This window comes from Alosa alosa, chromosome 4 (genome assembly GCF_017589495.1).
Source record: "Alosa alosa isolate M-15738 ecotype Scorff River chromosome 4, AALO_Geno_1.1, whole genome shotgun sequence".
NCBI lineage: Eukaryota > Metazoa > Chordata > Actinopteri > Clupeiformes > Clupeidae > Alosa > Alosa alosa.
The window spans coordinates 16,844,741-16,871,773 of record NC_063192.1 but is presented as its reverse complement, the minus strand read 5'-3'; the positions used below and the strand labels follow the sequence as shown (position 1 = coordinate 16,871,773).

General features: G+C 44.0%; 4 protein-coding genes across 12 annotated transcripts; 2 read left to right on the top strand and 2 right to left on the bottom strand.

Annotated features, from left to right (window-relative positions):
- Positions 1-311: 311 nt before the first annotated feature.
- rpl10a (ribosomal protein L10a) lies at positions 312-2,911 on the top strand. The gene is made up of 6 exons (XM_048241031.1): positions 312-381; positions 836-907; positions 1,162-1,242; positions 1,685-1,833; positions 2,175-2,347; positions 2,682-2,911. The coding sequence occupies exons 1-6, from the start codon at positions 377-379 to the stop codon at positions 2,850-2,852; spliced, it is 651 nt and encodes a 216-aa protein (XP_048096988.1). The 5' UTR covers positions 312-376; the 3' UTR covers positions 2,853-2,911.
- Positions 2,912-3,342: 431 nt separating this feature from the next.
- Positions 3,343-9,295, top strand: si:ch211-163l21.11 (inositol 1,4,5-triphosphate receptor associated 2). Of its 8 annotated transcripts, none has more exons than XM_048241582.1 (14): positions 3,343-3,476; positions 3,685-3,756; positions 3,948-4,017; positions 4,207-4,276; positions 4,570-4,597; positions 4,745-4,885; positions 5,332-5,463; positions 5,904-6,054; positions 6,574-6,617; positions 6,742-6,801; positions 7,063-7,217; positions 7,392-7,532; positions 8,486-8,605; positions 8,957-9,295. In XM_048241582.1, exons 1-14 carry the CDS (start codon positions 3,456-3,458, stop codon positions 9,108-9,110), a joined length of 1,359 nt encoding a protein of 452 aa, XP_048097539.1. In that variant the 5' UTR covers positions 3,343-3,455; the 3' UTR covers positions 9,111-9,295. The 8 variants fall into 8 exon arrangements, 7 of the variants coding, with proteins under 7 accessions (XP_048097539.1, XP_048097538.1, XP_048097543.1 ...); XM_048241581.1 differs by having other exon boundaries at positions 3,945-4,017; XM_048241586.1 differs by having other exon boundaries at positions 3,945-4,017; positions 7,392-7,509; positions 8,957-9,093.
- Positions 9,296-9,514: 219 nt separating this feature from the next.
- On the bottom strand, positions 9,515-20,534 carry inavaa (innate immunity activator a). The gene is made up of 10 exons (XM_048240315.1): positions 20,398-20,534; positions 16,394-16,502; positions 15,843-15,976; positions 14,767-14,889; positions 14,300-14,528; positions 13,647-13,700; positions 13,128-13,374; positions 12,472-12,642; positions 10,664-11,942; positions 9,515-10,361 (listed from the first exon to the last, which is right to left on the bottom strand). Exons 2-10 carry the CDS (start codon positions 16,446-16,448, stop codon positions 10,269-10,271), a joined length of 2,385 nt encoding a protein of 794 aa, XP_048096272.1. The 5' UTR covers positions 16,449-16,502; positions 20,398-20,534; the 3' UTR covers positions 9,515-10,268.
- A 1,267-nt stretch (positions 20,535-21,801) lies between these two features.
- zgc:195245 (uncharacterized protein LOC565483 homolog) lies at positions 21,802-26,845 on the bottom strand. 2 transcript variants are annotated; one of them, XM_048242307.1, is made up of 5 exons: positions 26,407-26,845; positions 24,325-24,352; positions 23,906-24,050; positions 22,931-23,102; positions 21,802-22,443 (listed from the first exon to the last, which is right to left on the bottom strand). In XM_048242307.1, exons 1-5 carry the CDS (start codon positions 26,542-26,544, stop codon positions 22,336-22,338), a joined length of 591 nt encoding a protein of 196 aa, XP_048098264.1. In that variant the 5' UTR covers positions 26,545-26,845; the 3' UTR covers positions 21,802-22,335. The 2 variants fall into 2 exon arrangements, with proteins under 2 accessions (XP_048098264.1, XP_048098265.1); XM_048242308.1 differs by having other exon boundaries at positions 22,931-23,075.
- Between the last annotated feature and the right edge of the window lie 188 nt (positions 26,846-27,033).

Sequence of the window (27,033 nt, the reverse complement as noted above, 5' to 3'; positions counted from 1 at the left end):
CCCTATGCCATGCCTTCTTTCGACAGCCACTTCTTAGCCTACATTTTACCCAACGTCCAAACTTTTTTACAGGGTTGTAGCTTAGCCTGGCTTGTTGCAATTCCTTCTATAAATAAGTGAATAAATTCAGCCTAGAGACAATAAAAAGGCAGAACAGAGTTGTGAGACGCCCTTTAATAATTTATTAAACATTGTTAAAAACAAAAAACAAACAAAATGCCTCTTCTGAAATAAAACGCAGCTGCTTATGACTCTACAAAGATGGCCGACATTTTAGGACATTTTAAAAGCTTCACTTCCTGCTTCTATATTACGCGTAACTTCCGTCTCTTCTCCCTCTTTCAAGTCTGTGCGTGGCGTGAGACTACAAGCCAAAATGAGGTGAGATTGGAATTGCCGTATTTTCTCAGAATGTGACATTTTTAAACGTATAGTTTTTACATTAACTATGGTTAAACTAGTTTTATATGCTATAGGTAGTTGAAGGAGAAAGATGCAGGCCGTTGGCCGTTCTGACTAGTTTATGCCGGTGCGCATAGCTAACGTTAGCTGACTAGCTCTTCAACCCTTACCTAATGGGACAAAATCCACTTTAATCTTGTACTTAATTGTAGTTCTATGTGCATGCTGATTCGCTAGGATCGTTTGGAAAGATATTGAAATTGTGTAATTGTGAGTATTTTGCCGAGATGAGCGAAATGTTGTATGTTTCTTTACCTTCTGTAATCGGTCATAGTCATAGTGTCATCTTACTTTGTAAATCTGCTGGTGGAAGAACGGGATTCAAATAGTATACAATTTGTCATTTTAAGACTCTTTCACTTAATATTTTCAGCAAGGTCTCAAGAGACACACTATATGAAGCGGTCCGTGAGGTCCAGTCTGGCTCTCAGACCAAGCCCAAAAAGTAAGTTGAGTCTGAAATCTATGCCATAACGTTAGCCCTGAAACTTATGCCATAAAGTTAGTTAAGCTTAAGCTAATTTGCTTATTGTGTGATGCATCTTCTTTCTACTATTAGGTTATATGGCAGTAGCCACAACCAGTTTATTAGATATACATATATTGTTCTTGAGCTGTATGAAAATCTGTCCAACTTCCACTGACTGCTGTCAAGTGGTTTGCAGCATGTCCACTATATAATAATGCTTTCCTTTTTAGGTTTTTGGAAACTGTGGAGCTCCAGATTAGCTTGAAGAACTACGACCCTCAGAAGGATAAGCGTTTCTCTGGCACAGTCAGGTTCGGTACTTTATTGTTTCACCCAAGCTTCCCCCTGTCTAACATGCGTCCTGCCTGTCCCATCTGGGCTAGCTAGAGACGTTACATAGGTTCACGTGCAGTTGCACCATCAGGCAGGCCATGGGCGGATGGGGGAGAATGGTCCTGGGTAGTCTGACTGAGCCTCCTCCCTCACTGGGTTGGCGAAGCAGACGGACCCTTACCCTGGGTCTTAAAACATGAGGGAAGGTAACGGGTGACCAGGCCTCAAAACCTGTGAACCCAATGCCGACCATTTTGCCATGTAATGTAGTCTGTGCTGTCGACAGGACAACATCAGAGGTGGTAAGGGTAAGGTCCTGCTTTTACTGCCTGGTAGGTTTTGGAAAGCGAGTCTTACTTACTGCATTGGTGTTTTTATCATTGGTGGTACTCAACTCAACTTCCCCCAACTCCCTGATAGGCTGAAGACCACACCACGCCCCAAGTTCTCTGTGTGTGTCCTTGGTGACCAGCAGCATTGTGATGAGGCTAAGGCAGCAGATATGCCTCACATGGACATTGAGGCCCTGAAGAAGCTCAACAAGAACAAGAAAATGGTGAAGAAGCTTGGTGAGTAATGTCATTCCAGTCCCAAGTTTCACTGTATTGTGAATAACTAGGACCTTTCTACAGCTTGAATTGGTACAGGACTTGCATGGCTTCGTACTTTCTGTCTAAAATAGGATGGATAAAATATTGCTGTGGTCATCTTTATGGTATTTTATTGCAATGACTATGAAATTGGTGTTCACCACCATTCTGGCCACATGTCACCATCTTAACAGGCTTGAGAAACATCCAGACAGATAATGGATGAATAGATCAGTACACATTATATAGGAATAAGTGCAAAATAATGGTGTTAAGGTGGTAATAGAGCAGCACCATTTATATGTCTCTCTGGTCTTCAGCCAAGAAGTATGATGCCTTCCTGGCCTCAGAGTCGCTGATTAAACAGATCCCACGTATCCTGGGACCCGGGCTGAACAAGGCTGGCAAGTTCCCCTCTCTGCTCACCCACAACGAGAACCTCCTCACCAAGGTTGATGAGGTCAAGTCCACGATCAAGTTCCAGATGAAGAAGGTATGTGCTTCCAGTACCCAAAGTGTTTAAATATAATTAGTAATTGTTTCCCTGGAGGACATGGATGGGTATTATGGAGTAAATGGTGCTCATCGTTTGAAATTTAAGTTGATCACATATTTGAAAATGGAAACAGTGCAAGCGTTAATGAAAGCTGTTGGTTATCCTTTGGGTCTATCAGTAAAGCAGGGAAATAGATTCCATACTCAAAGAGCGATACTGATGGGGGGACATTTCTGTATTATATTCAATGATTTAGTTTAAATGGGAAGCAAATTACTAACTGTGGAGATTTATTGGATGTTTAACTGAACCGCTCTGCTGTCCTCTGTAGGTGCTGTGTCTGGCAGTGGCTGTGGGCCATGTTAAGATGACTGAGGACGAGCTGGTCTACAACATTCACCTGGCCGTGAACTTCCTGGTGTCTCTGCTGAAAAAGAACTGGCAGAACGTGCGGGCGCTCTACATCAAGAGCACCATGGGCAAGCCCCAGCGCCTCTACTAGATGGAGCTCTGGCTCCTGCAACTTTTCTACAAATAAAAAAAAATGTGGGAAAATCCAAATCCTGTGTCTTGCTTCATCCCTGCTTGTGTTCCCACTGAATGCATACATTCCACGTACACAGAATAGTTACAGTAGCACATATTGGGGTATCTCCATCTGTCACACCCTACAATAAAAATGTGACTGCAGATACATATTTAGATTAATCCAAACACCTCTTAAGTGTCAGGAGTATTCCTGTCCATAATCCTAACTGTAATCATGGATTTGTCACTATTGGTAACAACTTCTAGACCGTTAATTATGTGAAGCCAAATGCAACTGTTGGTAAAGATATTTCGGGTTTCTCTTATGCTACCTTTGGAGCGTGTCGGCTCTGAAGGTGAAAGCCTTTTGCCGTACGGGTTTGACGTCCCTAACTGGGTCTTATGTATTTAGCTTCTAATGAGATTATCTGTCACCAGCAGAGTGACTGCTACAGGCAAAGAAATCAAGGGAAGTTACATTGTAACGCGCTTTTACGGTCAGTTTTGCGTTTGCACTGGACATTCCTTTAGTAACGATGAGAAATATAACCTGGTACTTTTGACTGGCTACGACCTGATGCTACTTGCTCATCTCGAGGTTGGTTCTGATTTAATTAGCATGTAGCTTACCTGTGCCTCGAGTTGGGTGAGGTCAAGGGATCTATGAGGCGCTGAGACAGAAAAAGCATGAACATCACATGGGGTAGGAATATTGGGCGATGAACGTGTACACTTTGTACATCGGATATCTAGACAGTGCTGAATTTACTGCTATCGTCTTGATGTAAGTTATGTTCAACGCGTAGGTTGTGCTGCCACCCGGCCTGTGGTCTCATGGTTTGCCAATTGTTATGAAGTACCCTACAATGAGTGTGCAGGTGAGTGAATGACCTTGAGATATTATGATAATGTATTGAAATAAAAAGCCTAACTTGATTGATGAACAGTCATGTCACACAAGTTCAGATTCCATCCTGAGCAAGATTTTAATAATTTATGGATAAAAATACATGATTCTCATTATGTGGTAGGCCTATCCCATGAACGTTCCTAAATGTTTTACCAGCAGTGTGGCAGCACCTCAAAGGCTGTGCCTTTGAATAACACTGGTAATAGCAGTGAAGAGGACAGTGATGAAGGTTAGTTAACAAATCAAAGGAATCAGTTGATCATTACAAGCAATACAATATTGCATTACATCAAATATTGAATGTGGAAATACAATTGTATTGTCCTCCTGTTAATGTAGCAGATACATTTTAAAACCACATTCAGACTATTTTTTATACACAATTATCCGTTTTGGTCTGTTGTACTACTCCATGCAGATGCTCAACGAGAGGTCCTGGCTGCTTCCCTCAACCGGCTCTCTATTCTGGAGCGTCTTGGCCCAACCAGGTGATTGATTAATGAACCCTGACAGCAGCTGACTGGGCCTGCAACGACCACTTACAACTAGAGTCTGCTGCTGTGTGAAATAAATTGCTGCGGCTGACAATGTTATGATATAATTGTTTATTTGGTTACTGTAGCCTATTCATTGCCCCATATAACTGTCTGTCTACCACTGTGTAGTCGTGAAACCAATCAATTGTGGGGAGGGACATGATGCTCAACTTGTCATGTATGCTTTTGAGGATTTTGATCATTTTGACATCTCCTGAACCTTGATTTTTCTGCCTCCACGAAAGTGATGAGATGACTGAAGGGGAGGTGGAGGTAAGGTCACTCAACATTTTCAGTATGTGTGTAACTGTTATAACTGTTATACCTTTATACCTGTTATAGTATAGATAGGTCTATACCTGCTGAAATTTGCCACTGTACACATTTTTTAATATGGAATCTGTTTATTCTCTCCCACAGAGTGCGTTCTCCCAGCTGACTCTGGCCTTCCGCTGTGACCAGTACACACTGAGCCAGCGTCTGCAGGCAGAGGAGCACGCTCGCAACAAGGCAGAGGAGAACCTGCAGCTGGAGCTGCAGAGGGGCAAAGATGCGGTGGAGGTAACTGACCAGGGGCAGAGAGGCAGTAGCAGTAACTGACCAGAGGCAAAGAGACAGCAGGGGTATCTAGCCAGGGGCAAAAAGGCAGTGGAGGTAACTAATAGGGGGGAATGAGACAGCAGAGTATTTAACCAAGGGCAAAAAGGCATTCGATGCAAGTAACCGAGGCTAGGGTCAGGGCGATGGAGGTAACTAAGCAAGGGATCAGTGGTCAGTGATTGGGGATTTGATCTGTGTGTGTTCCCTTTGCTGTGTTTTTGATGATTTGTAAAATAATCTGATTTAACTGTCTCAAACTTTCCAGCAATTTCTGTGATCAAAAGCCAAATTGTGAATGCATTCTAAATTCTAAATGCATTGTATAAGCATGCTGGTGTAGGTGTCTGGGTAGGTACCTGTTTATTTGTAAATACTGGAGCGTTTGTTTGTGTTACTGTATTCCTCAGTTGCTGAAGGGAATGTGTTTGGACAGCAAGCGCTATAAAATACTTCAGAAGCTGGAGTTTACGCTGGATATCCTGGGAGGAACCGTCGAGCAGGTGGCCAGAACGGCTGAGGTGCTGGGAGCTGCTCACCAGGTATATAGTGTGCATCACCTCTCTACCATCACTACATGTGATTTACAGCTCTGGAAAAAGTTAAGAGACCACTGCATATTTTTCTGATGTCATCCTACAGTTGATGACATTCGAATGATTTGACGATCCTATTCAAATTTGCAGTGGTCTCTTAATTTTGAATATGACCGTCAACTCAATTGAATGTCACTCAGCAACCGTAGGATGACATCAGAAAAAATGTGCAGTGGTCTCTTAGTTTTTTCCAGAGCTGTATTTTTTTTTTTATAGGTTATAGGTTTTTTCTTTTTTCTCTAATAGTTATCACTGTGCAGTTCACAGTGAACAGCATGCTGTCTTGTGAGCCTTAACAATGCTGTGTGTTCATACACATTGAGTGTACATATTAGAGTGTGGACACTAGTGCTGAGGGGCGCTCTGTGTTTCTGTGTGTGCGCCAGGAGGCCAAAGTGAGCCGCGCGGTGGAACTGATGGTGGCCCACGTAGACAACCTGCGCCAGCGGCATGACCGGCACTGTGCCGAGCTGGAGGAGACCAAGAAGCTGATCAGCGCCAGTGTGCCCATCGACCAGCCGCTGCCCGAGCTCAGAGGTGAGTCTCAACAGGACTGCAGCAGGACTGACCAGAGCACTCTTAGCAACGCTCGCCGCAGCACTTACGACAGTGGTATACCCTGCTCTTGGGGAGGATCCAGGAGAGCTGCTATTGGCTATAAACTGCGATTGCTCTTGAAAAAGAGGCTACTCACGGTGGTGGGATACGCGTCTCTGTATCCTTGAGTAGATTAGTCATAAGATGAGACTGCAGATGAGCCATTGTTAGCCATAAACTCAGGTATTTCATGAAAAAATAATGACCCAACGGCACCCAGTGCCAACACAAAAATATGTTCTTTTTATTCTAGAATTCGGTTTGAGTCAAAGTTCAACCTATAGCTGATCAGCTAGTGTTTTCTTAATATGTTGGTCTCAAAAAGACCAAAGAGGTCCCTGAAGTTTGTTGCTCAGTTTGGCATTAGCAGTCAGCCATCATTTTTATACAGAAAAAAACTAACAATTTTCTCTCTTCTCTCTTTTCTCTCTTCTCTCTTGTCTCTCTCTCTTTTTGCAGAGGAAATTGAAATGCGCATTAGGACCAACAAAGACATAGGAAAGGTAACACTCTATACTCTACACAGGCTTTTTTTGTTTTCTCAGTCCCATTTTTGCAGTGGAATTTCCCCTGACACTACAAGTTATGAATATGGTGTTTTTTTGTTTGTGTTTTTGTTTGATTTAGTATAATCTGCGACGCAGAATCAGCTCTTCTGTTCTTACAAGGCAATCCAGTATAATCCAGGTATGATTTAGAAGACACTTAAAAATTAAGATAACTTTATTTGACCCATGATTAAAGGTGCTTTAAGTGATGTTGAGTAACGTCATTTCCTGTGACGTTCAAACAAAACAGCGAGCTAGCTCGCTACTCCCTCTCCCTCCCTCCTGTGCACCTTTAAATTAAGCTAAAAAACAAAGATATACTTTTTTTTACCCTCCCGCGTTTTTTTAAATTTGGCCCTGTAACTTTTGATTCAATCTGTTTTTTTCATGGTGCAATTAGGAGATCAAAAAAACGAAAGACAAAGAGAACCTGAATGAAGAGCTGTCCGAGGAGGGGGTCACTAAACCACCAGTGACCCAGCCCCAGGGCTCTGAACCCAAGGCTGCCAGTACACCCAAGATGGAGGACGAGGAGTGTGCATCAGTGGCAGAGAGGTACTTGGAGAGTAGAGGCCTTCAGTGACAACATCCTTTACACCACCTGTACTTGCTCACGGCTGCCTGTAACTTTATGTCACTTTATGTCAGGTATTGTCAGATTTTTACAGTATACTATTATGAAAACAACTAATTTAATGTTGCTCTGTATTGACCTCCATTTTCTTGTAGTTGTACGCAGCACGTTTCTCCAGTAGAGGGCAGCATGGAGGTTGTTATCACACAGACCTTGTCAAACGTCTCTCTCAGTGCGTGTCCAGGGCCCTCCACTGTCTCCAATCATGACGAGGTAAACCCACCGATCCCCAACAGGTAGGCACTAACAGGCGCCACCCTCATGAGAGGTCAGGTCAACAGTAACTAATTTCAGTGTTGATGTATGTTTCTTTTCTGTTGCAATACACTGATTTGATAGTTATTAAATTGTATGGATATAAATGATACAGTGGTACGTGTTGTAGCTGTTTTTCTGTACTTTTTGATTATGGGAAACATTTTTCTGTTGTTTTAAAAAGAAATGACAATAGCTGTCAATTAAAACATTTCGTTTAATAGTTCTGTTCATTCTTCTGTGCTGCACTGTCATCTCTCTCGTTTCTCATTTAGTATTTTACAATGAGTGAAACAGCGTCCTCCTATATGTAATGGAATGAATGTATGGTGAAACACAGTATTACATTTCTGTCATCTCCAGAGAAGCCAGCTTGAGTTGGCAGCCCCTATCATTAAAGGAGAAATCTGGCGATTTTTCACATAGATCTCCGTTTCTCAAGGTCACCAGCTAAACAGCTAAAGCAACCAGGCAGCTACAGCGCTACACTCTGGGGGCATGAACATGGGAGCTCATGAACATGCCCCAGATTGTAGCGCTGTAGCTGTCTGGCTGCTTTACTGTAGGTCCTGGCTGCCTGCAGCAACTCAAGTTAGGTAAAACTGATTTTTCTTTTTCGTACCGACAGTACTCAGTGACCTCGAGAAATTGAGATCTATGTTGAACATTTTTTTCTCATTTAAAACAATCAAATGCTATACTCTAACTGTAACCCCCTTCCCCCTTTATATATTCTTTTAAAAAAGATAGAGGTCATTTGGCATCCTCGGAAATTGTTCCCACACCATGCCACTGATTATTTGTAAATAACAGGGAAATGTGCTTATTGCCTCAACACTGCTCAACTAGGTTTGAAATTTGCCATGTAATGCCATTGATGAAACTGAATACCCTTGTGCTCTTGGCCTTCTTGGTTTCTCTCTCGTGTGTCTAGACCCCCCCAGAGGGGCCTAAGAAGGAGGCAAAGGAGCAAAGCCGAGCTGGATGGGTTCTCGTCCAAAGGAAAAAGAGAAAGGCACGACTACAGTGACAGTGACACAAGTGACCCCAGCCTGTACGTTTTTGACAAACAAATTGCATGAAAGCTGCCCTTTACTAGTGACAGAATAGAGAGATTTGGTCAGTCTAGGGACAGTTCTATGAATACCTAGGATAGTTAACTACCCGTACCCAAGTCCTTTTAAGCAAGTCACCCCACTTGGCGGCCATCTTGCAATGCACTTTGGGCAGTTATCGGGCAGCTATTTTCCTATTCAAGTGAATGAGGAAGCATTGTTGGGATATGTGTAGAGACGACTGCCTATGCATTTCTATTGAGGATTCTTTGAGTGCTGTGTCTCCTCATTAGAAAGTCTCTGCCTGTACCAAATGGGTAATGATTTCTCTCATTTGGTTGCCCCCGCAGTTTCCCTCGCATCTTTGTCAGACAGCGCCTCCTAGTGCACTGGCTGCGTCACTGCCGCTGGATTCTCACCTGCGTCTACCTCACCATCCTGGTATCCATTATACTGCTAGCCATTTTCTTCTGGTTCGTGCGAACGCCTGTTCTTTGGATGTGAAAACACTTTTCACAGTTTACAAAACAACTCAGCTCAGGACAGAACTGTACTGGAAAGCAATGACATTTTTATTCTTATTGTTCTAACGCATTAACACTTGACTTCCTCAGATTTGCAAGAAAAAAATCTTTATATTATTTTTGTTAACTTTGGTGTCAATTTTGGTGGCAATGATAGAAAAGAGTTGTCAGTGTAAATAAACTCAGGCTTTGGATAAACACGCTGTGTTCTATGTCTGTGTCATGTCTGATTGTCTTATGTTTTCCTTTGTATTGTGTGGTACCATTGTGTTGGTGTCATAGCAGTGGTTTAGTAGATACTGATGAGACTCATTATGTAATTGTCGGTCTAACACAAATATTTGAGCATGTTGAGCATTTTTTAGGAAGGCCACAGAACATCAATACTGACCATATAATTTTATTATAAACATACAAACAGTAATTTCATACTACGTGGTTAGTAAAATACAGTATTATGTAATGAAGGGGAGTAGGTGACAGATACAGTGTGCTTTGAAATTGAAAGTACATCTATTTGTGCTTTCCATTATATCCACGCAGTACTTTCAAAACCTTATGCTTACTGTATGATGCACAGAAATACAATCAATAGCAGCGTCTAACAAACACAAAAGCATTAAATAATTGGTATTAAATAAATTTGACTAAATATCTGCAGCAATTAAATACCTGATTAAATAATTAAGAGGCAGCCAAAGGATAGGACATATCTAAGATAATACCAGGCTTTCTACAGAAAAGTGTTCCAGACACAAGGGGACTCGTGAATTAGTATTCTTAAACTCTGTAAAAACTTAATAGAATGGTAGCAAAAAAAAGCCTGGTGAACAAATCTTTTGTGGTAGGGTATAAATATATCCAAAATAAATAAATTGGCAGTAAGCCTTACAATGAAGTCTCAGACTTTAAAATTTAAGATATGTCAATTCATAAATATTGGTTGTTTGTGCAGAAATGCCATTTAAATCAATGACTCAATACCAGTCAGTGTAATCACACTTCATACTCCAGAGGGTATACTGGAGTCCACCTGACTCATTCAAACCAAACGTTAAATAAATAACAGTCTCTGGTCGTGTGTTTGTACGAGGGTAGCGGGTCGTGGGCACCATGCGCCAGTTCGGACCCACTGGGCTTAAACCTGACTCACAATCTCAGCATCCTCCTCCTCGAACCACTGCAGGGGAGTGCCGTCTGGCGCCCTCTGAAGGATGAGTATCTGCGGCGCCTGAGGTACACCAAAAGAGGAGAGCCAAATTAAAATCTGTCGTGTTGTGACCATGAATGTGCTGTAAATAAAAGACTAAGTGTGAAACTGATCCAATTACAAACCTATAACACGCCATAAACAAGTTAAACTATCTTCTTAAATGTTTGAAACACAACATTTTCTGTTTGAAAATGACTGTATGCTAGATGACAGTGTTAAGATACATCTTGTGTAAGAGTGCAAGATACTGTACATGTAAGTGGTATGAATGCACTCTGGACTCATGGTAATGATAACACATGACTAATGTAGGTTTTTACCTGTTTCTGTGTGTAGGCCTGGCGATAAGCTGGCGGCTCCTGACTGGGTGATGGCTTCACGCGAAGCGAGCCCTGTCTTTCAAGTGGACGTGGCTGTGGTCCTCTGAGGCTATTGTTGCGCTGATGCCACGTCTTCAGCTCTTCACACACAATCTCCCGTGGCAACAGCCGCCGGGTGAGATGGGTGGGGTACTCCTTCAGCGAGGGGGTGCGCACCAGTCGGGCGTACGGGGGCGGGGGTGGCTTGACCACTCTTTTGGGTGAGGGGACGTCCTTGGGGTAACTGTTGTTTTGGGAGACAGGTCTGGCAGGTGAAGAAGGGTCTACACGTAGTTTGTCCATCTCCACTTCGAGAGCAGACCCTTCCTTCGGCACAGCCCTGGGGATGCTTGGAGTTGGATGCTGCTGGCTGATGTTGTTCTTATACACATGGGCATCCCTGTTTGAAGTCAGATGTTGCTGGTTGATCTTTTTGATGTGAACTTCATTGTTAGTCCCTGGTTGGTGTTGGTTGTTCCTGTTGGTGTTGTTTGTCTCACTGTTAGCTGCTGGGTGGTGCTCATTGTTAGCTGCCAGGTGGTGTCCGTTGTTAGTCGCTGGGTGCTGGCTAGTTTTAGTTACTGGGAGCTGGCTATTTGTAGTCTCTGGGAGCTGGCCATTGTTAGTCGCTGGGTGGTGCCCGTTGTTAGTCGCCGGGTGCTGGCCGTTGTTTGCCGCTGGGAGCTGGCAATTGTTAGTCGCTAGGTGCTGGCCATTTTTAGTCGCTGGGAGCTGGCAATTGATAGTCGCTAGGTGCTGGCCATTTTTAGTCGCTGGGAGCTGGCCATTGTTATTTGCCAGGTACTGGCCATTGTGAATTGCCGGGTGCTGACCATTGTTAATCGCCGGGTGCTGGCCATTGTTAATCGCCGGGTGCTGGCCATTGTTAATCACCGGGTGCTGGCCATTGTTAATTGGTGGATGGTGCCCGTTGTTCTGGTAGCTGTGCGCTTCCGCAGGGGTGGCATTCCCCTTGTGCTGTGAATTCAGGTGGTACCCATACGGCGGCGGGATGGCTTTCCCGGACTTCGCCAAGTCGTCACGGCAGGGTGAGCCAGCGTATGATGGCACGGAGTGCTCTGAGCTGCTGTCCTCGGAGCTCGACTGGCACACAAGGCGGCGAGGCGAGTATTCCGGTGAGGTCACGGCCAGCTCGCCAACACGTCGCCGTGGCACCCTCACTCGCCCACGACCCTGGTCTGAGCTGAACTTTCCGAAATCAGGCTTGCTCTTGGGAAGCCTGTTGGTGGTGAGAGGAGTGGAACAAAAAATAAATCTAGCTGCCTCAGCTTTTTAAAAAGCTTTTAAAGCTAAGTTAAGCTAAGCATACAACACACGTGACATGCCGATGCAGCTGGAGGAGTTTTTCATCTTTACTGGAGCATTTATGTTTATTTTGTTAAGGTCTGTAAAGTGAAACATTAATTCTGTATGATCTGAAATATTTTCCAAGTGCCTTTTTTAAAGGCAGTGTAAATATTTAAACCCATAATAACCTAATATGATTACTACATGGCCTTACTATACTGCCGTTCCCTCAGACATAAGAATGTAAACTTCTACAAACTTCTACTGCAAGTTAAGGCACCACATAATAACTTATGGTGCCTGTTGTCAAAGATGTGGACAAAACCGTAAAAGTGCTTTTACAGTGAATCTATAGGCTGTTGTCATGACAGTAACATGACAGAGTTCATCAATTGCCAGTTGTCATGGATTTTGCCATAACAATACCGTAATACTGTAATTTTGCCGTAACAGTATGTTACCTGAAGGACTGTGAGAGCTGGCGGCGTACGGGCAGCTCTGGGGTAGAGGGGGCGCTGCTGGACACAGTGGGCAGCAGTGCCAGGCTCCTCATGGAGGCCAGCTGCATGGGTGGCGGCAGCTCGGCCAGACGCAGGTCCACGCCAGCCTGGACAGGGATACCAGTGGGACTGCTGCTGGTGCAGAGGAGAGAGAGAGAGAGAGAGAGATGACGCACACTCGCATGACACACATGGACACCTGGATGATACACACCTGAATGACAGACCTCTTTGAGCTCTTTGTGAATAGTTATCAAACTAGACATATAGGGCTGTATCAGAAGAAAGGTTGAATGAGGAGATATCTCTTAAACCAAGAATAAACAAGGTCATTGGTTCATTAAATGGTGGTCATTTGATTCTGGATGTTCAACTTCATTTTTCTAAGTGCACTTCTGAGTTGATGATCTGTTTATGTGCCCATATGTGCACCAGTTTGCAGTCCTCGGATCACAGAGTTAATACCCAGGGCCCACATGTCCTAATCACATGTGCATTTTCCTACTTTTCTTCAGTAAACAGAAGTGGGCATTATTAAATCTGGCTTGATAGAACAACTGAAAAGAGAGCTAACGTCACGTCCTGTCTCTGAGCGCGGCTGGTGAGCGATCGCGTACCTGGACCGGCTGCTGCTGGCCGAGGGTGTCTTCTTGTTCTTCTGGTAGGGCTGGTCCAGGCTGGACTCCCTCCAGGGCGAGTTCTGGATGGGGCAGCGCTGGTAGTCCAGGCTGGAGGTGGAGCTGCTCACGCTGACGGAGGCACTCTGGGAACCGACCGAGGGATACGGCGAGGGCGACGGACTCAGGGAGGGCGGTGGGGGCGACTCGGTGGAGCTCGGGGCCAGTGACGGGCTGAAGTCGTTCTCTGAGGGTTCCGAAAAAACAGGTCAGAGAACCAGACATAAACAAGACTAATGTGACAGCCCAGGAGTGTGTTTATATCTGTCATTCACATTTTCTACATTAACCAAGATTATATTTGGAATACTTTCAATATATCTTTGAAATGTCATTCCTGTTTTTCCACCTTCAAAGAATGTTCAGTGACTTATGTCTCATGGCTGCTTTTATAGTTTAAAGTGATATCACTAATCTCATTACAAATAAATGTGTGTTGCTGTTAGCTACTTCTCTTACCATCATCCATAGCGGCAGCATCAGAAAGTGAACTATCATCGGAAATGCTCAAGTCTGGAAACAAACACACAAAACAAACACAAGGCATTCAGCATTCAGTTTATAAATAGCCCAAATTGACACTCTCACACACACACGAGTTTCATGAGTTTGATTTGCTCTCAGGTCTGTGAGCATTTACATACAGGTGAAGGGCACCCTTATGATTTGCTCTCAGGTCTGTGAGCATTTACATACAGGTGAAGGGCACCCTTATTCAAAGCAGCTCAGATTACACAGATGGCAGATGGGCACGCAGGGCATGGTGGGTGTCACTGGTGCCCTGGAGCCAACTCCTGTGTGGGCGGCATTTGTCAGCTGAGCCACGTGACACTGCAATATGACCTGAATTGATGTTGAGTCAAATAGTATAATGTTTTACTGAGCTATGTTTGCACACCTGTGTGTGTGTGTGTGTGTGTGTGTGTGTGTTTGTGTGTCTCACCTCTGTTAGGAGTGGCATAACGTTTTTAATGGTGTATGTGTGTGTGTGGGTGTGTGTGTGTTTCAGACTTATCTCTCTGTTTGGAGAGGCACACCTGTGGTGATTTGCAACCATGGCATCTGTGGTCTGTGTGTGTGTGTGTGTGTGTGTGTTTCTCTCTCTCTCTCACCTCTCTGTTTGGCGTGGCACATCTGTGGCGATGCGCAGCCGTGGCGTATGCGGTGCTGGAAGACCGCCTCCTGCAGCGCCCTCATCTTCCTCTCCTCGCGTTTGCACTGCTGCTGACGGCTCTTCCTCACCGGCTTGCTCAGGTGCTCCTCCAGCGAGAGACGCCGTGCTGCCTCACAGATCTGCCTCTGCAGGGACAGCTCAGCCTCCAGAGAGCTGAGCACCGACTCCTATACCACATGAAACATCATATATCATTTGACATACTTTCCTTGTGGTTTTAATACATTACATAATTGTATTTTTTTCTTATCAGACATCTTTTTATTTTTATTTTCTTGGTTAACAGATTTCCAACTTGTAACGTGTAACTGTGTGTAACTTCACGTAAAGCAATGCTACCATTAACCCCATCTATGGTGGCCTGTCTGTGCCAAAACAGGTCACACAACTCTGTGCTCTTCTCACCTCTCCGTCCTGGTGAATGAGCCCCTCGTCCAGTTTGAATGCAGCTCCGATCCGCCGGCGGATGTGCGGGGGCTTCTCGTCAGGGGTCAGAGGGTAGTCAGGAGACAGCTTGCCCGTCAGCTCCTAACAAACGCAAAGCCACATAATACTTTTAACACATGTACTTACACATTTATGATTTTGCTGAACAGTCAGACACACAACTATGTTACACACCGATAAAACACAAACAAACAGTATCTGGGAGAGACCCATTTCTAAGAGATGTGCTGATATTCAATGCCAAAACGGCCAATTCAAGGCCAAAAGCTAACTGCCATTGACTTGTGAGAAACTTGCTCATAACTTTGTGCAACGTAAATAAGGGCATTCATGACATGCCTCCACGGCCTGGTTGTTTTGTCTCAGCCTAATTTATGGTCTCCCCTTCCCTCTGTGTTAGCGCTGGGGAGTCTGAATAAAACATCTAAAGAAACATCTGTTCCCCCGAGCCTCGCTCGGCTGCGGCCATGCTGCCCAGCACGCTGGCCCTGTGTGGTAAACAAAAGCCTTTCATTAGGGCAGCCAGCTGATTTACAGTCCTGAGTACAGAGCTGGAGCTGAGGAGGGCACCACACAGCTCAGCCATCTACAGCAGACAAGCATGGGGCAATCATCCAATTAGATGATGTACTTTCACAAACTGTTTGTTTATTTTTATATAAACTTTCACATCATGCCTTTCAAAGAAAGAGGCATTAGATGAACTAGAGAAGGTAGGAAGAGGAGGATACCACTTCTGCTAATGGCTTCTTTATAATGTCGCTGATGACTATCGCAACATGTTATTTGTAAATACAATTGATAGAAAGGCTGCCAGGTTTTGTTCCTATGTGTATGAGGACTGTTTCCAGAATTTCAAAATGTTCTTTTTTGTTCTTTGTACTTTTTGTTGTGTGTTGTGTGTGTCTGTGTCTGTGTCTGTGTGTGTGTGTGTGTGTGTGTGTGTGTGTGTGTGTGTGTGTGTGTGTGTGTGTGTGTGTGTGTGTGTGTGTGTGTGTGTGTGTGTGTGTGTGTGTGTGTGTGTGTGAACTCACCGCCTCCCGTATGCACAGCTTCCTAAGCTCGAGCAGACACAGCCCTAGCCGCTCCTCCAGTGACTGGTGCTTGAGGCGCATGGCCCGTGTGTGTGTGGTCAGGTCCTTTATGGGCGACGTGGGGCTGTCTGAGCCTGGGACACAAACCAGAGGCATCTCACTTGTTTGCTCACAGACGGTTTCCAATAAACTAGGCAACAGTTCCTGTAAAACTCTGACAGTCACCATTCCAGTAAAATTGAATGTTGAAGTATTGTTGTTTGGCACACTGTGACAACAATGGAATAGCCTATTAAACTAACAATAACCTTCTTTACTTCTGGGGAATTATTTCACATACACCCTTCTGAGTTCCAGCTAGGAGTCACAATTCTAAACAATGCTGACCATAATGGAACAACCAATCACAAAACAATATATATATTCATATATGCACATGTATACCTACAATGTAGACACCTCTTTTGATCAAAATCTATAAAATGCAGTACTTCTGACTAAAACTTGAAGCCAGGCTGTGATGCTGGTTGCATAAAAAAATCTGTGCTTACCAGAGTGTAGCATGATGCCACTGTCTGAGTCACTGATGTCCTCTTTGCAGTCCATGTCTTTGTGACAAAGCCTTTTGTCTTGACTTCAGAAGAAAGCTTTAAATGGTACCTGTTGAAAATAAAAACATCCACCTAAGATGACAGACCTTTTCCTTTGAAAAAAAAAACTTGCAAATAAAAATGGTGAGGAACAGGGATAAACAGAAGAGTCTCTAAAGCAATGCTACAGTGTCCATACTGCTGGAAGACTTTCTGCCTGTTGTTCAAAGCTTTGCAGAAGTGATTTGTTTGGCCCTTCCTCCACACTCCTCTGCTTTGAATATGCCTTCCCCTCTAACACACACACACACACACACACACTCCCCCACACCTGCTGGCACACTTTGCTCACACACAAAAGCAGTGGCTGACCTCACAGTTGACTGTGCTCATGTGCAGGGGGAGGCTGAAGTGTGTGTGTGTGTGTGTGTGTGAAAGGGGGGGTTAGCCTATTCAAACCCCAGCACCATGGATACGGTGAAACCCCCGCCACTCGCCCCTTGTGCAGTGCGTCGCAATGGCTTGTGCATGTGACGGACTTTCTTTCTTTGAGAAACTGCCCCAATACCCCAGCCCACCCCCTTCCAAAAAGAAACCAGATGGCCACGCGTATTACCCCTCTCTTATAGGCTGCACCTGCTGCTTCAATACATGACCCCACTCATACACAGACACGCACGCTCGCAGGCACGCACAAACAGACATGCACACACACACATATCCAATGCGTCCAGGCATGCACTCTTAAAGGCATGCACACACAGACACACACACACACACACAAACACACACACACACACACACACACACACACACCAGACTTTCAGCAAAATATCCACCCAAGCTTTGAAGAGCATCTTACTTCTGACCACCTCAGGCTCTCTCAGTCGTAACTCACACTAGATGTGCTCATCTCTAATTACACAAACGATGCGAATGTCACTATCCATACGGTTATATATATATATATACTGTATGTAGGGCTGAATTTAATTAAGACTTGCCCATCAGGATGTCCTGTTTGCATATCAGAGGGAAGTATCAGCAGGACGAGCCCAGGGCACTGGACTGGGGAGGAAGTGGATGGACAAACTTGATTCACGTGAGCGATAGGCACACTACACTAAAGAGCGACTGAGGGAGGACAAGAGACCGTATGATAGAGAGATTCTATTTATGTTGTTTGGGGTTGAGTTTGTTTTCACTGACTCTCACATGTCTTGTCATCTACCATGATTGTCCTGAAACGTTCGGCTTTGTTACAAAGATCCTTTTTATAGCCGGTAATAAGATTTAGGGATGATATTAGTTTCCCCTCACAGCAAGTCAACACAGGTCATCTGCTGTGCTAGTTGTAGTGTAACAAGGCCCTGGCAGAAGAAACAGAAACTGCTGTTGTTTTGCTTGAGCTCTGCTCGTTGTTGCGATCCCGTTGAGTGACACCATTCTGTGAAACCCACTGCAGTAAATGTGTGCATATCTGGGATATAAGGGGATGCAAAATAGTTCAGCAGCCCAGAGGAAGCTGTTAGGCTTGTAATCAGTTCTCTGTTGCTCTAGATCACTATCATCATCAGTGTGGCGAGGAGGATCCCTCTCACATGGGATGGTATAGGATGGGAGCGTCTGACTGGCAGGATGTTATTCTGGTGTTCCTAATGACAGCTCGCATTCAACAGAGTAAACTTATGTGCACAGTCGCAGCGCTGAGTGTGTGTGTGTGTGTGTCCGTGTGTGTGTCGGAGGGGTGTGTGTGTGTGTGGGGGGGGGTTGAGGGGACAAAAGAGCCTAGCGTGGACTCACTGCTGCTTATCAAAACGGCCCTGACAAAAGGGCCGTAGCGCCACGCTAATGCGGCTAATCCACACGAAAGGCCGCTGTATCCGCTCATCTATCCCACCCAGGACCCACACACACAAAACTCATGGCCTTTCATTCCCATATGAGGAGAGAAAATCCTTCTCATCTGACGACTACTATATCGTTATTATGTGGTGGTATCCTGCTCTTCCTCCTCCCTCCTCTGGTTAATCTAATGGCCCTGTCTTTGAAAAGCATGTGGTGAAAGTTTTTTTTTTTTTTTTTAAAAGTAAACAGTTTATAAAAGTAGCCCAAACAATCACATTAGATGATTGCCCTCGCTTAATTGTCCCTTGTAGATGGTTGTTGTGCTTTGTGGTGGTGCCCCATATAAAAAGACCTCAGCTCTGAATTCATGACTGTAAATCTGATGGGCCCATGATGAAAGTCTACTTATCCCCACTCATTCCCCTATGAGGACAGAAAGTCCTTCTCATCTGAGGAAGACTGCCTAGCAACTCATCTCTCCGCCACTTCCTCCTCGCCCATTACAGCTCATCACAGAGTGTTTTAATAGTGTCAGCAATCAGCAGCCAAGGTAATTATGAGGCGAATGGCAGCATGGTCTGAGCGGCAGCAGGAAGTCAGATCAGAGACAGGCGGCACGAGGAGCAGCACAGCAGCTATTCTATCCTCTCCATCTCGCCTGCAGCCAGGATGACCGGATGGATGGACGGCTACACCCGTCCTCGCCACGCACTGGAGCGTGGAGACGTCACATCAGCGGAAATGGCTGTTTACAGGCAGTGATTATGATGTGGAGTCACTGCTGTTGCATGTCTGCTGCTCTTGACTCGAACCCCTCCACCACCCTTTCCCAGGAAAGAAAGAGAGGAAGGGGAGGAGAGAGAGAGAGTGAAAGAGAGAGCAAAAGAGAGAGAGAGACAGAGAGAGAGAAAGATGGAGGGAGGGAGACAGAAAGGGAGAGACGTGATCTTCTGGAATGCCTCCACAGCCGCAGAGGCTGCCTCTGTGGCCACAGCCCTGGAACTGCCGACGTGGGCCCGCCAAGGAAACTCTGAGGGATATTTGAAACCATCCCAAGACATATGCGAAGCCTATAATTAAGTGAATGCTGAATCAAGTAGATGCTGTTGTTACGGGACAGACAGAACGACTTTACAGTATGGCTTCAGTATGGGTTCAGTCTCAAACAGCAGCGGCCAAAAGCCATTCAGCAAAAAAGAGGTCATCATCATCATCATCCATGCGCTGAGAACACCTCTTTAAAAGAAGCACTTTCTGGGATTAATACGCCTAACAGAGAAGAGGTCATTTGTGGATAAGCAAAGGAAATACTGCTATTCAATTAGACCCACAAACTTGTATGGTAACAAAGTTACACAAAAAAGACCCCTTTGTGTAGCCTACTAGAGCAGGTTGGAGCATTTATTCATTTAGCAGACACAATTTGCCTAATGGCTTACAATGTGCTTGGTACAAAGAAGGGTTATCATTCCTTGTGTTGGCTAAAATGGATTGGATCATAGTGCCATAGACCCTCTGCTAACTCACAGCAAGCAGCCTAATAGCCTACATTTAGCTATAATTGGACTACCAGAGACCTAAAGTTACCAAGAATTACTCACTTCTGCACAGTAAATTAGGAGATGAACATCAAGTGGCCATGTTATCAGGTTAGTGTATAGGCTATAGTTACAGAATATCTATAATATAAACACTAGAAAAGGTTTGATTGGCATTCAGAACATGTCTTGAGATGCACTCCCAGCAGCCTAAATGTAGATGCTTATTTCAGATGTGTGATAATATAGGGCTTCACATCACATCACAAAAATATTTCCTTCATTGTTTAAACAACGTTCCTAATAGATTAAGGTCACGTGGTTGCTTCATTGTATGGGAAAACGTAGCCCAGTCCATCACACTAATGTTCTTATATTCGTTACAATAAAAGAGAAGACAAAAACTGTTCTACTGAATGACTGATGTTCCATTTACATAACTTAGACAAAGTCATAACACAACAGTAACCATTGACATCGTGATCACATGGAAGTTTCTGTCCAAGTCTATAAAAGCGAGATAAACCTTGTTTGACTTAATTTGCCATCCTTGACAAGCGTACGCAATTGTTTAAATACCTTTAAGTTGTTGTGGTAGATCCTTGACCCATACAATTACGGGAATGCTAATCCATATCCTCAGTCGCTCCAACTTTTCCTGAGAACACAGAACATCAGATGTTGCACGGACAGTCGGACACGGGGGCGACGATGCATCCGAGGGGCGTACTCCTGCGGGACATCTGTCCTATGGGCTGTACCATTCGTCTTTGGGGGAGTGGATGTTTTCGTTCTCTATGATTAAGAATGTATAGTGTTATAGATATTTAATGAGTAAATATTTGTCAGATTAAGGAAAGGTTGGAAGTCTACCTCAGGCTTGCTCAGACTTGAACAGGCCTTTACTGAAGAACATAAAACGTTTTGAGTTGGGAGGTTCCCCATAAAACAGCCATTCGTCCGACGAAGAATTTGTAACAGACGCTACAAGACCTCTTTCACGGGCAGCACACGACACTACGGGGGTAGGAGAGAGTGGGCACTGAGAGGGGGCCAAGGAACAATGGAGCAGTGAAAAAGTTAAACAAGAGGCGAGTGCCCGAGACAGCTGGTGAATAGTCCCTTCGGCCTGATGAATAGTGTCCACACAGACTCCTTCACCGGTATTGTGTTGCTCATTTGCTTCAGGCCCAAGTATTAATTTCAGTTTTGCCTCTGCAGAGCTCCCTTTATGAGTGGGTCTGTCTGTGACTTGGATGGAATATGAATGTTTATCATAATGAGGATATAAGATGGGGGCAGTGTGTCTCTAACGCAGGGCACTTAATGCCCTCTTACTCAAATATGCCCCAAAACACCCACCCCCAAAACGCACACACAAGTATGCAAACACGCACACAAAGCTACACACACAGAGCAGCCACACCCCTGTTTGTCTGCTCAAGTCGGGGTTAGGCCTACTCACTTTTCAAAGAAGATGGGGAGGCAGCTAGCAGGGGCCATGGCTGTCAGAGCAGATGGTGAGCTTTCCTTCCACGGCACGTTTCGAAATGAAAAGACTCAGCTAATTAAATGCCCTTCATTTCCATGAGAATGGGGAGAAGAGAGCTTTGGGGGGGATTGCTCTGGCCCCTGGGGTTTAGGAGGGAGCCACCTGTGAATCTATCAGATGTTTCCAGAGCCTCTGCGTCCACAGCCGACACACACATGGAGATGGACATGTCATAAACTAACTCCTCGTCAATGTCCAATATACACATTGGCCTATCAAAACGATTAGGTGACAACAGACATTCAGTGGAATGAATAAATGATAATCCTGTTGTGAGAAACGTTTGTAAATGAAAAGCCAGCCAGGCACAATGGCTGAAATTTTCATTATACTTCTGACACTAAAATTGTTGAATATATTTGCATGATAAAAAAGAACATCATATACAATATGTCAAAGATCCTAACCTGTTAAGAAAGTGAGGTAAAATGAAGGTTGGAAACATGGTCAAAGGAGTTTATTTGTTTGTATGTAATTTCCCCCTTTATAAGCATCAGTCTGACCATAGCAAAGGTCATGTGTGCTTGTATGTAACTGTCCTGCCTTCTACAGTATAGCATTACATGGGTTTCTTACAAATGATAAAATAATTATAGTATCAATTATGAATACAAATGGTATTTGAAAGAACTGGTCAAACTTAAGACAATGACACAGGGATGGCCTGTTTTCACATTCTTTCTCTTGTAAGTAAAAAAAAAGATGAAATAGAAAATAATGCATTCACAGAACAATTACTCCAAACCACCAGGCTCAATATTCACTTCAGTTAGAAGTTTTTGCCTCTAAGTATGAAGAAAATCAGCTTGGGTATTCAGCACTATTATAATGTCAGTCCACTCATCATCAATGTGTTCCCATACATTGTTGACATCACTAACACTAACAACTTTTTTTCACTGGTCACAAAGGAAAGGACATTCCGGTCCAGACTCGCGTCCAGACTCTGGCTGTGGAATGGTGTCTCAGGCACTTTCGTCACACAGGTTAATGTGTCGTAGCTTCTCCTTCACGCGCACAAACTCGGGGATGTTCACCTGGCCCTCTCGCCTCCTCAGCTCCTCCTGTTCATACTGCAGCACATGTAACAACACACACACACACACACACACACACACACACACACACACACACACACACACACACACGGGCACATCACTTTTACTGTAAGGGAAATTTGCTCAACCCCCCCCTCCCCCCGCCACACACACACACACACACACACACCACACACACACTTTTTATGGACACAGGTGTTGCCACACCCACACTGTCTGTCACTTTGTTCTGGAATACTAAACTAACAGAGACAGCTATCTTTAGCAAATAAACAAACTAATCAGAGACAGCTAGCTTATACAGTTATTAACAGTTGTTTAGTTGTGCCCAATCAACAGGGAAGTCATTTGAAAGAAATATGTGTTATAAATGCTGTGGCTTCAATAAATCAATTACTTCACATACTCTCCAATTTTGCCAATATGGTTTCCACATTGTGTGGAAAGGAATGGAATTACTGATAAAAGCAGAGAGAATATGTATGTATAGTAGTTGGCTCACCTCCTGCAGCCTGAGCTGGCGTTTGCGGAGCTCCTGCTCCAGGTCAGAGGGCGGGCGGAGGGCCAACTCCTGCTCCCGGTCCTGGTCCAGCCGCCGCTGCTCCAGAACGCGCTTCAGCTCTGGCTTCTCCTCCAGGTGCAGGCCTCTGATTGGACACACACAGGTCACATGACTACAAGGGATGTTTCCTGATCACATTTCAGCTATGGGTCACATCACATCTCACATCATGCTTTGTTAGGTAATTGACCAACTTCTCTATATTGACATCATCATCCCACTATGTAGAATCTGAGTTATCTTGAAGTCGCCATGTGATGGCATAATGCAATAATCTTGCTTTGCCTTGCTGTTCTTGTTACAGTGACTCAATAGCACCCCTTGAGGTACAAAGTGGTATTATTGGAGGATGGGCTAGGAGCCTTCTAGGGATATCTTTATTTACTCACATATAGCACATTTAATGACACCTAAAGCTGCAGTGGTGCATTCAGACTGTATGTGCCACAGGTAGATGACAAACAGACAGCCAGTGGGTCCACATACCCAAAATGGCACCAGGCCACATCCTTCCATGTCATTCACCCAACTGGGTAAACTACTGAATCAGATAGATAGATAGATAGATAGATAGATAGATAGATAGATACTTTATTGATCCCAGGGGAAATTCATCACCCTTGTAAAGGTAAAAATTCTTTAAAAACTACACAGAAGAGCAAGACCAACTGGACAAAGGACATTGTGAGAGAGCCTCCATGAATTATGCTATGGTATACAATATTTTCAATAAAACATTGTACATTAGACAGTGCAATATTATCCTTATCCATTTGTGTAATGCAGGTCAGGGAATGATTTCCCCTTTGTTATTTCAATGTGTAAATCAATGCTGATTTATATTATGAATTTCAGCTGTGTGGCTCAACCATTTGCCCATCCACCTGCTTCAGATGGCTCCTTCGCCCTGCTCACCTCTTGTGGCTGAGGAGAAGCTCCCGGTGCAGGCCCTGGTGACTGGGCGTCTCTGGGGAAGTGGCGTTGAGCTTCCGGAATGTGGTGACCTCCTCACCATTCTCTGTCGCCGAGCGCGACACAGATGATTGACATACAAAGTTCTCTGTAAAGTGAGCAGAATGCAAGACAAATATCAGAAACATGATCTTTAATTGTGAAAATTAATTGTGAACTGCTAATCTTATTGTGAACTGCTACCACATGAAAATGCAAAATGGTGTGATTTTTACTTATGGAAATCACTCAATGAAAGTGCAATCACTCAATCCCTGAAAAGGGCATATCTTAAAACTAATGTGTTGTCCCTATCTAGACACAGAAATGTGTTAAAAACAATGCAAGAGTTTTAAGAGTGTGGAAAAAAAGGTTTCTAGTACCTTTTTTATGGTGACGAAAACCAGGTCGCTGAAGACGGAGGTTCAGTTATGGGACAAACAAAACATTTCCATCATTTTAAAGTCATAGTAGTTGTTTTCTTTTGCATTTCATTCACACTGTATACTGCATGTTGTAATATGTTGACCTTGTGTTTCTCCTGCGTGAACCAAATCAACATTTTAAAATACCAGTGTGGCACATGCCCTCATTAGTACCAGTGCCACCAATGTAAGAGACGCCACTGGAGCCTTCCATGACCTCAGATGGATTTAGACTGCAGTTACCTAAGCGCTAAAAGAGGACATGCCCGCTGGGCTCACAGGTAGGTGAAATTTATTCACTTGAGACTGGTGCATGGGACTGGTGCAGTGTTAAGGTAACTGTGTTTGATCTAATCTGAATTTTTATCAAAGTCTACCTTATATACCATACTCCCCCTTGGCTTAACCTCATATCATCTTAAAAGATTATGGAGTGACTTCCATTATGCATATGCAATAAAATATAATATCAAATAAGGCCACAGTGAATGTTAAAAATAAGTCAAATTGAAGGCCATTAAAAGTGATGATACTCAAACTAATGAACATCTTTAACCATGTAAAATATATGTAATATAGGAATTATGTATATAACCGTGGTATAGAATTATTGATTTGGCTTACCCATTTGTTCAAAGTCCTGTAATTTCTAACCAAGGTTTATACATGGCAACATTTCTTCAGCTATGAGGTTAATACACAGGGGCTTCCCTTGCGGTTTATACACAGTACAGCTAATACATGGGAAGTCACAGTAATAACAAAGCCAAACCAATCAATCAAAATCAAAAGCATTCATAAGCCATGTCAACTCTATAAAACACATCACAATTGACACAGATTAGAGTTCCATATTAAAAGTGCAGTTCAGTTATAACCTCACAAGTACGCTGACTCCCAACGATTAAAACTTAAAAAAGAAAGTGGAATGAAAGATTAAAGTGTGGCTTGAGAGATAGCATGCCAACCTAACTTGACTTGTACATGGAGGTGCCATGATAGCCGATTAGATGGTTGCTATTGCTCAGCATATCACCAGTGACCTCAGTTTACATCTGCAATAGTCATGCCACGCTGCCATGTCCGCCATGTCTGGCATGCCTGCGTGCCCATCCGTATATCGGGATGGGCTGCTATCTATGGCACTTGGATCTCTCTGCTATCTCGGGCACTGGTAAGCCTCCAGAGGCTGCCCTGCTTCTCTCTGCCTGCCCGCAAGCCCGGCAGGGTGCTTATCTAGGGAAATGAGGGATAAATAGTGGCTGATCCTCAGAGTGCCACACTTACAGTGGGAGCCAAGGGCCTCTGTGTGTGTGTGTGTGTGTGTGTGTGTGTGTGTGTGTGTGTGTGTGTGTGTGTGTGTGTTTGTTTGTATGCTTGTTTGTTTGTTTTCCTACCAGACCTGTGTGACCTCTCGTTGTCTTTCTTTCTTTGGATGAAACGTGTGCTGGACAAGACAAAGAATTTTACGTTGTTCTGCCACAATATGCACATTATGAATATAGTGGCACTTTTGCTTTTGGAAGGGATACGATGGCTAACACCTCAGGGTCAGAGACTTAAGAAAGTGTGCGATGATAATACTATGAAGCACATACACTTGTGATGGTCTATGTGACCTCCAGTGCAGACAGAGTCAACAGAACAAGGCATTAAGTGATTAGTCTTATGTTTGACATCTTACCGGACACTATATTTGTTTTCCTTAACAGAAAATATATGCTGATAAAACATATTTTTGTTTACGTTTAGATTTGTAAGTCTTCTAGAATTTCATTCATTCATATCACCATTACATCATTATCATCACCACTCCTAGATTGCCATGATTTTTGATCAGGTTTACAACTGAGGCACAGATTATGTTGTAGGCTGCCCATGTTTTCAGTGCTGTGGTCTTTAGCAGCTTCCAGTCACTGGAGGTCATACTATCACACTCCTCACTTTCTCATGTTCTCTCCACTGTGTTGCAGTCATCTTTAACTGACTTCACTTTTACTGAGTTTTTGTACTGAGGTAAAGTATAAAAATGATACTCACCTCAACAGTGATAGCTGCCTGTCTCTTTGCTGCGCCCAGGTCCAGCATCGTGCAGTTGACGGTGAGCGTCCAGACGTCAGTGTGGCTAGTATACGGCACTATCAACACTGGTAGTAGACAGCCTCCGCTCAATCTCATTACACCATTCAAGATTAACTAGCAGCACAGTCCTGAGTCCACTGAACACAAGATTAGCTAATTGCCGTCGACACCCGTGCTCCTTTTAACCGAAGATAACTCGGGGGCCCCCCACCCTTCTCCCCGCCAGATTTTCTGTCTCACCCATTTGAGCTGCTAATGCTTCACAGTTCACACACACACAAGGACACAAATCTCATGGCATGAAATTGAAAAGAACTTAGGCAGAAAACTGCAAAAATGTGCAGTTATATTGCCATTTTGAAGTTTCATGTCCAAAATACTGTATTTTTGCAGTAAAGTGCAGTAGGCCTAGTTGAAATGCATTTTTCATGTACAAAATACTGCATTCCTGCATAGCCTATAAACTTCCCCAAAAACTGCTACTTTGACACAAATCTGCAGTTATTTTTGCAAGAGTTGCCATGGATGAATCTTTTGGAACCCCCTTTCACCCCACAGCTGCTGTGTGTGTGTGTGTGTGTGTGT